Below are 13,351 nucleotides of genomic sequence, written 5' to 3'. Positions count from 1 at the left end.
CTGGCGGGCGGGAGGAGTCGTCCCGCCGGACAGGGAGCTCCAGATCGCCGGCTGGTCGAGGACGGAAGAGAACGGAGCTGTTGTTTTACCCCCCCCGCCACCGAATTAGTGGTTATTCGTGTGGTTTAAAGGTGTGAAATTTACCGTCTTAAAGATGAAGGACCGGTTGGAGCAACTTAAAGCGGTGAGTAGTGTTCAAAACCATTACATTTATGAACAGCGTCCGACCTCCGGGTTGACCTGCGGATCTTAATGGCCGTCTGGAGTACTGATGTTTACATGATGGGCAAACATCGGATATTAATTCAGAAAATACTTTGAAAAAAAAAGTTTTATTTTAAAAACGTAGAATAAAAAATGTCAGAGTAAGTTTAAGACAATTAAAATGAGCAAATGGGACGCGTGTACATAAATTCTGGTGAAATTATGCACCAGAAACTCTTATCAGAGATAAATCCCTCTCACAGAACGAGCCAACATTCAGGTTGCATCCATGGAAACCATAATGATAAAGATAAAAATGAAAAAAAAGCCACCACTACTGTTCTCTGTTGTGTGCAGAAAGTTGACTGGAAACATAGTGAACACTTTCTGATGCACCAACGGACAGAGACAAAGTTGGAACTCTATTTACACAACCTTAATATCTGAACGATTACGTTCTGCTTTATTTCTCTCGGATTAGTGGATCAAGGTCGAAAATGTTCAGTAGATTTCATTAAAAGTAACTTATGAAGCAAAAATGTCAAAGGAATATCGATTCTCTGCATCTCGAGTACCGAGTACCTGCAGAGGAGGCCATGTTTGTGCCGGCGTACAGACGGGAAGAGACCCTGGATTCTGGATTACTTTGAAATTGTGTTATCTTGCCACAAAATGTCATCTGGATCGGATCTGCATCTAGATTTTTTTTTAACTGGGGGGGGGGGGGGTATACTTGCGTTTCGGCCTTCTGTGCTTTTAATATTGGAGTTGGAGAGTTTGAACAACTGTCGTCTCATAGCTGAGTCGATTCCACATCGGAGCAGGTCAACGGATTTGTTACCTCTGCCAAGGACTTTATGTTGTGTGTGTGTGTGTGTGTGTGTGTGTGTGTTTGTGTTTGTGTGTGTTTGATTGTTAGCAGGATTAGAGAAAAACAGCTGGATGGATCTGGATGAACGAAGCTTTGAGAAAAAAAATAGAAAAATCATGTCTTGTGAAATATGCATTCATTTCATTCACCGAAAATTACAGCTGCTTGTCTTACATTTTAAGATGTGTAATATACGCTCTAAAATCCAAGAGCTGGCATTTAATTTTAAGAATATTGCTTATTTAACTAAATTCATTATGGATACAGGATCTACAGTCCAGAATCCGTTTCACCTCCCTCCTTCCTATTTGTCTGTCGCACTCAGATTACAAATGTAACATAGCAGGAAACCATCAGTGACAGAAACGTCCAGCTGCACTCGTTTCCCCCATTCCGACCGCTTCAGTGACTCGGTATCAGCGGCCAATGGAGCCGGGCCTCGTCGTGCCCCGTGTTGGGATGCGTTCCCACAGACACCTGATACAGCTGGCCAAATATTTGCTGTGTTTAAAGTTGCTGAGCAGCTTCATCCCTTGAGGAGTCTACCTCGCACAGCGGGCCTAGTTGCAGTGCAAGGAAGTCCAGATAGGACGGGAAGGGGTGAGGGCCGATCGTCTAAATCCTTAGCTCCCTCTCTCTCTCTCTCTCTCGCTCGCTCTCTCTCTCTCTCTCATATAAGGGATCACCTGATTGACTGTAACCTTTGAGAAAGAGGAGAAACCAGAAATGCTGCTGTGGTTGTACCTGGAGCTGCGGTCCTGTGGGGGAGTTTACAGTTCCTGCTGCTCGCTGGGATTTAAATGCAGTTTCTTGCTTTGAGGAAAACAAAAATGCCTCGAACATCAGCAGCCGGTTCGTTAACACAACCGGGGCTAAAGGCTTCAGTTACCGTGGCAGCGTTTGAGTTTCTAAATCCCTTGTCGCATTGTCGTGTTGCGATTAGTTCAAGTCCTGATGGGGGCATTTTGGCTTCTGTCACCATGCCTTCATAAATCTGACCCGAGGTCTGCCCTGCTGCTGCTGCTGGAGTACGTTTCCATGAAAACATGATTGTCTTATGGCTCTCAAGGTTGTCAATGAATTACTAAAAAGCATGCGCCACTCACTGATTGGGAAGTTTGGTTTTGTTGCTCACGATGATATTCAACATGTCTTTTTATAAACTTATTGCGTTGATTATTTGTTCCAAACTCGTGTTTTGCTTGATCATGCACCTCTGCTCTTCTCTGTTCGGTTTAACCATATTTCTCCTTTTCCTTTTGTCTGATTTCTCAACCTCTAAAGCAGAATCCCTTGTCCTGTGCCGTTACGTCATTTATGATTCTCAGTGTCAAAGTCTGAGCTGTAATCGGCTCCCAGGGCCTTACAGCGGCTATTATATTATAGTGAGGCTGAGTGCAGCACGCTCACCTTGGCCGGGGTTGCTGGTCACGCTCACACGATTCTGTTTCGCAGTGTTCCTCTTGTTTAGAATTTTACAGAACCACTTATAAAGGTCGTCTTGTGTTTGCATGAATACATGTTAATCATAACCCGTTTTCCCGGCGGTGATGATTACAGTATTTGTACTTTCCGGTACGTGTGAGTTTTGTTGTTTTATTATTCGAGGTTGTGTGATGGATGGCCGGCGTCTGTCTGTCTGTCCGTCTGTTACAAGACAACCCAAAAAGTTCTGGATGGATCTGGATGAAATTCTCAGGAAATGTTTGGAGTGTTACCAGGAACAGCTGCCAATCCAGGAGAGATCCTGGATTATGGATCAGTCAACGGATCTTGAAACCCCCCATTTATGGATTCAAAATACACAATTTAGAACCTTTTGGTGATGATCCAGATCGCCATGTGGACGGTGTAAAGCTCATTGTGACGGGAATGAGCTGCTCGGCGGAGGTCTGCGCTCGTTGTTTCATCTCTCCTCATGTTCGCATGTTTGATTAGGGTTTCCAGAAGAACCAGTATGACACACTCTTGTAATTATTCCCCATTAGAGCAGGCAGCTGGCTGCAGATAGGGAGCTGAGACTCAGCCATTGGCTTGTTGACGAGCGTTGGGGAACATGGCAGCTGGTCTTTTGTATGCAAAACCACAATACCCAAGTGATTTGAATTAAAGCAACAAGCAGACATCCAAGCTGCCAGTCATTCGCCCTCTGATGGACAGCGTGGGATCTATTCATGCTCTGTTGATCTCAGGTTGTCCAGATATAAGAGTTTTAAAAAAACCAATTAAATTTCACCAGTGTTTTTGTAGATAAAGATGTGCACCTCGTCGTCGGTTTCTTAATTACAATTTAATTATAATTTTATGTATATTGTCAGCCTCATGGTACAGTTGCCTAAGTGGGAGGAAGCCGGAGAACCCGGAGAGAACCCACGCAGACACGGGGAGAACATGAAAACTCCTCACAGAAAGGCCCCATGTTGAATTTAAACCATGCAACCTTCTTGCTGTGAGGCAACAGTGCTAACCACTGTGCCACCGTGCTGCAAAACCGGTCACACCAACACGAGTTATTCCAGCAGTGATATGTGCTATTTTCCATTGTCGTTTGACAAAAGCTCCAAAACGCCGGCCTGATATCTTCTCACGGTTGTGTGTCCAAGTTGAGAGCTGAGAGGAAAAGTTGAACAAACGCTCCGGGTTTTCTTTTGCTGAATGAGCGGCTGTGGAAGGAAGTGATTGCCTGATCTTATCTCACCGCTGGAGACGCGCTGTGTGATGGAGCGTGGCGTGGGGCGGGGGGGCGGTCGGCTACGGCTGAGCCACGCATTAATGCTCAATGAGTAAACCCACAGAGGGAAGCGTTCCAGTGTTGGCAATTCTAGCAGCTGAGAACAAATATATATTTTTTTACCACAATTTGCAATTTAAATGTTTGTCAGTTTAGCTTGGAAAATGTCTGCTGCCATTGACGACGAGCAAAATAAAAGATTTTGACACAATGTTCCCTCTTTATGTCTGAGATTGTTGAAATGTGGCGTTTAATTATTTTTGTTAGCCTGTGTTATCCGCCGTGCTTCGCTGCAGTGTAAACGCAGCGTCGTATTGATGCGTGTTGACACCAGTTTACAGATTGAGCCCAAGCCCAGCAGCTGATATGAAGGCAGGGAAGCCGTCAGGTCTGTTGACCGAGTCGTTTTCCATTGACTTTGATCCAGGCAGGAAAGTCAAGCGTCCAGGTTTCAGATTCCCAGTCACCCATTGCCCGTTCCTGACGCCGTCCCAGGACGTCGTGTCCTGTGACGTCTGTTGACGCGGCACCTCCAGCTGTGGTTTCTTCCAGTCGGTTGAGAACGGCTTGGCTTCCTGGAGACCGTCTCTAACCATGTAAATACTCAGCAGCAGCGGCGCTTTGTGCCTCTGCTCTGTTTGCCGACTATCCCTCGTGACACATTTATGACCGAAGCAGAGGGAAGCTTTCGAATAGAATTTATTGGATGTAGGCCGATTGCGTTCAGACCGATCAGTCAGTATTTTCTGACATGATGGTTTTACACAGTCTCCAGGATCATTGGCTCGTGAAAGGACTTTTGTGACTTTACGCTGCACTAGGAGGCTAGAATGGGGCCATGTGATCAGCGGGGGAAGCGTGGCCGACTGTTTCCCGTGGCTTTTGAGTCACACCTTATCGCCACCACCGGGGAGGGTGTGGGATTGGGCCAGTCTGTTTGTTTGCAGGATTATAGCAGAAACTCAGGCAGGATTCGCATTACATTCACACCAAAGATCAACTTTTGCATTGCGGCGATGATCTGGGAATTCTTTAAAGGGTTGAAGTTTTCATCACTTTGACTTATAACGTTAGATATATGCAAAGTACCTCATCCAGAATTGGGATAGACCTCCTCCAGACACCGGCTCACATGCCTTGGTAGACACGGACGCCGCGTGCACAGTGCTAGATAAGAACGTTTATTTTGACCGCACCTGTGCACCGCTTACGCACACCTTAGATGCGTCTTTAATTGGATGATGATGATGATGATGATGTGTTGTCCTCATGTGGTTCAGACTCCGATATAAATGTTGTATATTTCTTATATCAGCTTTGCTTTGGGTTTTGTGTGCTTATTAGATGTTTTTATTCTGTCGTATTTATATTTTGTACTGCCCTGTCATGAGTCGGTCTCAGCTTTCATTGGGTACTGGAGGGGTCCTCTCTGAAATCTGAAGTTGTTGTCTCTGATCCATAATCATTATACCTGCGATATTAACATTAGTAGTTTGTTGTTTTGCAACTGATTGAATTGAGGTTTTCCAAACTTCAGATTATTTTGTGCTGCCATATAGCTAATAACATGTGTGCATTGTTTTTTGTACCCTGTGGAACACCATAAATGGCGATAAGGACCTGTCATTCTGAGGCGTTAATCTTTGTCTTTGAGCTGTAGAAAGCAGCATCTGACAAACTTTCTCTCTGCGCAGCTGCAGCTGCTCGCTCGACCACGACGCCACCATGAGCTTGTGTTTTTCTCCCTTCAGACGTGCGACCATGACGACGACGAGGTGGAAATCGCTATCGACAACGCAGCCTTCATGGACGAGTTCTTCTGCCAGGTCCGTGTCTTTGAATACTTCTTGACCGAGAAGATTGATTTTAACCTCCACCATGTTTTTGATGCCGTCTGATAGCAGGATTACAAAAAAAACTCTCTGATGTATGTTGATGGAACAGAAAAGTCTGAAGAAGAGTCTTTGTCAATCTTAGATCCCATTAAATCTTGAGAGCAATCTGGATACAAAAAAATCGGGATTTTCCCATTTACCTTATAATTGAGGTTTTAAAAAAAGAAAATCTTGTAAATTATGCATTCAATTCACTCACCAATAATCCGTCATAAAGGGGTCGATATGCACTGTCATGCAAAATGTCCTCTGGCTCTGATCTGGAATGGAGACAGGAATAAATCTGCATTTACGGATTCAAAAACCAGTTAAAAATCAACTCCGATTCACTTTTACTTTTCGTGGTTGGTGTATGAAGACACCAAGAACAATTTAATAACCTTTTGGTGATGATCCAGATCACCATGTGGACGGTGTAGATCCAGTTAGGAGGGGCATGAGCTGCTTGGCGGAGGTCTGCGCCCTTTTGAGTGCTTTTCTCATTTTATTTGATACCGCAGTGTGTATTTGAACAGGTTTTATTTTTGTCATCCGTTAATCGTCTGCCTTTGTGTTTCAGATTGAGGACATCAGGAACAGCATAGATAAAATAGATGAGAATGTGGCTGAAGTCAAAAAGCTTTACTCGGTCATCCTGTCTGCTCCAACGTCAGAGCAGAGTAAGACGGATCTCTATTCCCAGCTTTTCCTTCTGTCGCTGCTCTTTTTTTTTTTTTTATCACAGATGTAGTCACCACCCTCTACTCACTAGTTTTTACCGTTTGAGCAGTTTTGTTGATTATTATATTTTCTGCTTAAAAAAAAAAAAGAGGAACTCAAAAATCTATAAAAACCTTTTTTTTATAGAATATAAAACATTGTAGAATATGTCAGATCATGTGGATCTATTTGTATTGGTCTTCCACTGAAATCATTTGACTTGATTAGAGGACGTTTGTTTTACTTGTCCTTACGTTAAAAATCTTTTTGTTCCCTTCCCAGAAACGCAGGATAGCCTGGAGGCGATCACTAACGACATCAAAAAGATGGCCAACAATGCAAGAAACAAACTCAAGAGTGAGTCTGCCCACCGCACACGCACACACACACACATGCACACGCACACGCACACGCAAAATGAAATGATAGTGGCGTGCAGTTGAATCACAAATCAGTCATTTTGATTGCTTCCCAGCCATCGAGAGGAATCTGGAGTCGGAGGAACAGGAGAGGGTTTCGGCTGACATGCGGATACGGAAATCACAGGTAAATGACATCACTCTGAAGTTTGCATTGGCCTCCAGTCGAGGCTGGTTTCACAGGAACATACATAATCTTCTGCTTTTTTTTCCCCCTCCAGCATGTAGTTTTGTCCAGGAAATTCGTGGAAGTGATGACCAAATATAACGAAGCCCAGGTGGACTTCAGGGAGAGGAGCAAAGGCCGCATTCAGAGACAGCTGGAGATAAGTTAGTGACGCTCGCAGGCTCGTCTGTACGGCGGCGATGCTGCGGCCGCTCCGCTCTCGTTCACGTTCTCCTGCCTCTCTTCCTCCTCAGCTGGAAAAGCGACGACTGATGAAGAGCTGGAGGAGATGTTGGAGAGCGGCAACGCCGCCGTGTTCACCGCCGGGGTAGGCTCGTCGTCGCGTGCGTGCGTTTCTGCCGTTGCCACGAGACTTACTGACACAAACGTAAATCTCTTCTCGGCACAGATCGTGGATTCTGGGATCTCGAAACAAGCCCTGAATGAAATTGAAGCCCGACACAAAGACATTGTCCGTCTGGAAAGCAGCATCAAAGAGCTGCATGACATGTTTGTGGACATTGCCATGCTGGTGGAGAACCAGGTAGAGCTTTAACAGTCCGGAGCTCCTCGTCTAACCTCAGCGTTCTCTATTCACCGTCGTGAATCATTTCCTGTCATTCGTTTCTCTCTCCGTCTCCATTTTGGTCTGACTGTAAACCTCCTTCTGTGTCCGTCTCCTCTTTTCCAGCTTCGTGCCCTTCTTGTAATTGTCTTTGCATCCTTTCTGTCACAACCATCTCATCACGCGTCGGTGGTGGAGCCAACATGAATGCATTTAGTAAGCTACGCAAAGAACATCAGAGCAGACGCTACACTAGAGCTAACGCGCTTTATACATCCTTGATGAGTCGCCCGCTGGATGTATTGATAACGTGTGTCTAACCACATATTTATTGCTACTTGCACCCTGCTACCTGAGGGAAAGCCTTTATCCAGGTAAGCGTCACACTCCTGCTGGTATTTTTTTAAAATGTTTTTTCCCCTCCGCAAAGTATATTTGTGCGTCCAGTTTTTGTGTTGAAGAGGTTTTGTTCCAAAGGAAATTCCGCTGTGACGCCAAACTCCTGATGGCGTCGCCGTCGACGGCGTCCGAAGACCTTTACTGGAGTAACGGACGAATCAAGAGCCAACCTACGACATTTAGAATTTGAGGACTTGTGCTGTTTAAAGTGTTTATCAGTATCTCACCGTTTTTTGTGTTGTTGTTGTTTTCCAGGGCGTCATAGTAGACAACATAGAACAGAATGTATCCAAGTCGGTGGACCACGTAACGGCGGCAAAGGAGCAGACCAAGAAGGCTGTAAGGTACCAGACCAAAGCCCGAAAGGTACCGCTTGTGACCGGCGACGTCTTCCTGTTGGTTGTGCTCGCCTTGTGAACACACTCTCACACTTCCTGTGCATATAGAACCTCCCCCCCCCCCCACACACACACACGCCTTGCTGCGCTTTCTTTCACTCCCTTACGAACGACCTTTCTCTGCTTCCCGTCCGCTCCCGACGCCGGCGGCCACCGTGTCAGGGCGGAATGATTGACAGGATTGAGAGCAACATGGACCAGTCGGTGGGCTTCGTGGAGCGGGCCGTCGCCGACACCAAGAAGGCGGCAAAGTTTCAACAAGAGTCTCGACGTGTGAGTGGCGGCGAGTCTGAAAGAGCCATCGGGTTTCCCCAAAGCAGCGGAGAGAGTCTCACCGACAGGACGGCGAGGACCCGAGTGTTCAGACATGTGGCCCAGGCCTTGTTGCTTTTAGCTTCGCAGTGACTCGGGGGGGGGGGGGTGGGTAGTTCTACTATTTGTCGTGGGATTGCTGCTCAAACTGGCCGACCTGGATCCCGTTAGAGTCACTGGTGCCGAAAGGAACAAGGCGCTTTAAACGGTGGCCAAAGGTCTGTCGTCCTCCTGGAACACAGAGATGCTTTTGGGAAACTTGCTTGACAAAATGAAGACCAGCCCCCCCCCCCCCCCCCCCATCGCCACCTTGAGCTTCACCTTGATCCCGGCCTGTGATGACTCCCACCCTCCTACGTGCTCCATTACTGATCCACCACCAGCCTGTGTCATGTGGACCTATGTGCTTTGAAACCTGCCGATACACCCTCCCTCCCGTGCACATACACACACACACACACACACACCAGCGCTTCTCACTTTTCTCTTCGTCTTCCTTTTTATCTTTTTCTTTGAACACAGACTTTATCTGTTTTTAAGGATCTTACTTGTTACAGTGTCTGTCTATGGGTGTGTGTGTGTGGGGGGGGGGGGGGGGGCATTGGAATTGACAGAATACCAAAGAGTCTTAGCTTGCTACAATGAATAACTGACCTGTGATATCGCCTTTGTTGCCATGCACTGTTTATATAGTCCCTCGAACCAAACGTGCATTAATCCCAAAGTGGATGACATCATCATTATCCTTTATACTATCCCAGAGTAGATGACATCATCATTATCCTTTATACTATCCCAAAGTGGATGACATCATCATTATCCTTTATACTATCCCAGAGTGGATGACATCATCATTATCCTTTATACTATCCCAGAGTGGATGACATCATCATTATCCTTTATACTATCCCAGAGTGGATGACATCATCATTATCCTTTATACTATCCCAGAGTGGATGACATCATCATTATCCTTTATACTATCCCAGAGTGGATGACGTCATCATTATCCTTTATACTATCCCAGAGTGGATGACATCATCATTATCCTTTATACAATCCCAGAGTGGATGACGTCATCATTCTCAGGCCTAGACTCAGGATGCCTCTCTGCTTGTTGCTTCCCGGTGAGGACGGTCCTCAGCCTGCACTCGGTTGTTCCCCAACAGAAGGCGGTGATAATCGCCGTGGTCGTTGTCGTCTTGCTGGCCCTACTCGCCCTCATTATCGGCTTGTCAGTGGGCTTGAAATGAAACTCCCGAGCTGCTCGACTGAAGGGAGAACCCGGGGTGAGTAACGTCGTCATGGGTGTGGGTGTGAAGCGTGCTCCTTTCTGTGGGCTTTGTGTGTGTGTGTGTGTGTTGCGCTGGGCTTACACATGAGGTGTGTGCTTGTGTGTTTAGATTTCTTGGCTGTGTGTGTTTTTGTCTTTGCTGAACTCACAGAGCAGCGGATCGCTCTGACTTTATCGCTCCGTTTCTTCTCGTGTTTCTAGACTCATCCTGTGTCTCCCTCTTTATAGAAGACCGTCATTATCGGGGCATTCTGCTGCTATCTTCCTCATCATCATCATCATCATCATCATCTTCATCTAGACACCGTAGCGGGGTTGCGGCCATTGATCCGGCCATCCTTCACTCCATCCTGTCCTCCCTCACCTGGCCCACCTTTGAAAATATTCTAGTTCTATTACTAGAATATAATCAGATGACGTCATCCATTGTAAAAGCTTCGCTCGGGTTGAGGAGACTCTGCTCCGGAGAGGGAAGTGAGGCTGACGCTGGCGCTACGAGGGTCCTGCTGTAGCTCTGTGGCGGCAAAGAGGTGAACTGAAAGACGATGGATCCTGATGTCACTCCGGATTCATTACAAACGTCATCGCAAAAGAATCAGCCACGACGTGGAATGTCTAGAGCGTCTGAATCGAGAACTCTCGGACTCGACACATTCTCCGATGGGTATTTTTTTGAAGCTAGCTACCGCCTGGTCACTGTATTTGGGGGGGGGGGGGGATTATGTTTTGTGGGGAGTTCCAGCACTTTCTCGTTTCTGTAATTCTGTTTAAATGATCGTGTAAATACTGGAGTGTTTCCGGCTGTGTGACGCCCCCTGGCTGTTATTTAAGTTGAAGAGGAGCGGTGTGTTCACTCATGATTCTTTACTTCAGGGAGCCAGTGTTTCTTTTAAATGTGAAGGATGGCATGTCGAGGTATAAAGGCACTTTATTGCTTGAAGTTTAGGCGCCTGAATGATTGTGTTGAGCCCTTTTGCTAACAGCGTACATGTGAAGACGGGCGTGTCTCCCCTGGTAGAATTCTGATTTTTCTGCCGTCTGATGAAAGGCAGGCGTTGTCACGTTGTTCTCCGGCTGCTTCCCTTGTGAAGGTCACCGTCTTCCGTGCTTTTGAATTGTGTCGAGTTTTACTTGAGAGGTGTTTCTGATATTTCGTACCCCCTGCGATGTAAAGGAAATGCAGTAATACCGTGACGTTATACAGTAATACCTTGACATACGAGTATAATTTGTTCCTGGACCTCAAATTAATGCTCGTGTCTCGGTTTCACTGTAGTAGCAGTAAAACTTCGGAACACTCGTATACTCGAGGTTTCACTGTATTAGCAGTAAAACTTCGGAACACTCGTATACTCGAGGTTTCACTGTATTAGCAGTAAAACTTCGTAACACTCATATACTTGAGGTTTCACTGTAGTAGCAGTAAAACCTCGGAACACTCGTATACTCGAGGTTTCACTGTAGTAGCAGTAAAACCTCGGAACACTCGTATACTCGAGGTTTCACTGTAGTAGCAGTAAAACTTCGGAACACTCGTATACTCGAGGTTTTACTGTAGTAGCAGTAAAACTTCGGAACACTCGTATACTCGAGGTTTTACTGTAGTAGCAGTAAAACCTCGGAACACTCGTATACTCGAGGTTTTACTGTAGTAGCAGTAAAACTTCGGAACACTCGTATACTCGAGGTTTTACTGTAGTAGCAGTAAAACCTCGGAACACTCGTATACGCGAGGTTTCACTGTAGTATAAACGGCACCGATAAGTACAACCTCACAAAAATGCCTTGAAGTTGAAAATCGTTTCCAGTTTCTTCCAGAAATGCAGTGATGACCTCAATGATCATTGAACTTGATCAACTTTATTTATCTCTGATATATGTTTTATATTATATCTAAATCTGTGTTGATTGAAAAAACTAATGTAAATTATTCAATACACAACACTTTAATGATCCAAAATATTGATGATTATTATTTGGTGGTTGTTGCAGGTTTTTTGACCTATTTTGTTAATGTAAAAATATAACATTATCCAGATGCAAAGACCCCCCCCCCCCCCCCCGAAGATTCCTGATTTGTGCTAATCAGGATCAATGAATTATTCCTAAAGAAATTAGTTAGATTTAAAAAAACAAAACTGTTTCTCAAAAAGGCATTTGTCTTCTTGCTGGAGGCTCTGCCCTTTTCCTGTCCTCTTCCGAAGGACGTCTGTCAGGCCGTCGTTTGTGTGCAGCCTGCTGACGAACCGAACGACTGATCAACAGGAAAACGTGACCTTGATGGAGATAATCAATATCCTTCATCTTCCTGACCGCTTTTATCCGTTACCGGGTCGCAGTTCCTATCCCAGCAGTCATCGGGCGAGAGGCGGGGCACACCCTGGACAAGCCGCCAGTTCATCGCACACACACACACACACACATACACATCTATATGGACAATTTAGCATAACCAATTCACCAAAGATGCATGTTTTTGATGGTGGGAGGAAGCCGGAGAAAATCCATGCAGACCAGAACATGCAAACAACTCAGACGGGCCCCAAGTTGGATTTCAACCTGCAACCTTTTTGCTGTCAGGCAATAGCGCTGCCCACTGCGCCACTAGCTAAATTTGCAACCCAGGTCTGTGTTGTCCGTGAGACAACACAGACCATTTTAAAGCGCAGGTATTGACTATATCTAAACACTTTGCAGTGCAGAGACATTTATCTTGGGCTCTTGGGCCAGTTGTTCTTTTTTTTTTTCTTCTGTCCTCGACCTTTCAGATCTAACGTTTCAATTTAGACCAGCTCAGGCGGCAAAAAGGGAACGAGGAGAACACCGAGGCTGCTGCAAATTATTTTTGAAGGCCAAACGGTTTTAATGGGGAATAAAGATGTTCTGTTTTTCAATGACTGCCTGAGTCGTGTTCCTTCCTCCCTATCGTTATGCCTCTCTTTCCTGCTGCGCTTTTTGAATACGCAACTAAAAAACATTTTCCTGCTTGTTGCCTGCATGTTTTGGAAGAGCACTGTGTCCTTGAGATGCCGACAGATACTTGATACGGTGTATTTAACCACTGTGTTTCACAGTGCAGCTTTTAAATGCTGGCGTCAAAGAGGAGGTAAGAGGATTTGTTTCATTTCTCTTAAAACACAAATATACACTCAAACACACACACACACACACACACATCCTCTCTGACCTCTGTGACCCATTGTTCTCCTTTTGCGCTGTCATTTCCTCAAACCAGTGTGTCTGTAAATGTGCTTTATTTTGTTGCCTTGCTCTTTGACTCATGCTGCTGCCTGACTGTCTGTTTTTGATTATCTCTACAGAAAAAGATGATGATTACGTTGTGCTGTGCCATCATTGGAATCGTCGTGTTCTCCTATCTCTACAGCTTCTTCTCTTAA

General features: G+C 45.5%; 1 protein-coding gene across 1 annotated transcript; it reads left to right on the top strand.

Annotated features, from left to right (window-relative positions):
* Positions 1 to 154: 154 nt before the first annotated feature.
* On the top strand, positions 155 to 13,351 carry stx3b (syntaxin 3b). The gene is made up of 10 exons (XM_068740872.1): positions 155 to 184; positions 5,558 to 5,632; positions 6,261 to 6,360; positions 6,683 to 6,757; positions 6,876 to 6,946; positions 7,041 to 7,149; positions 7,240 to 7,313; positions 7,395 to 7,529; positions 8,510 to 8,620; positions 13,274 to 13,351. The coding sequence occupies exons 1-10, from the start codon at positions 155 to 157 to the stop codon at positions 13,349 to 13,351; spliced, it is 858 nt and encodes a 285-aa protein (XP_068596973.1).

Source organism: Brachionichthys hirsutus, chromosome 6 (assembly GCF_040956055.1).
Source record: "Brachionichthys hirsutus isolate HB-005 chromosome 6, CSIRO-AGI_Bhir_v1, whole genome shotgun sequence".
NCBI classification, from domain to species: domain Eukaryota; kingdom Metazoa; phylum Chordata; class Actinopteri; order Lophiiformes; family Brachionichthyidae; genus Brachionichthys; species Brachionichthys hirsutus.
This window is presented reverse-complemented; position numbering and strand designations above follow the sequence as displayed.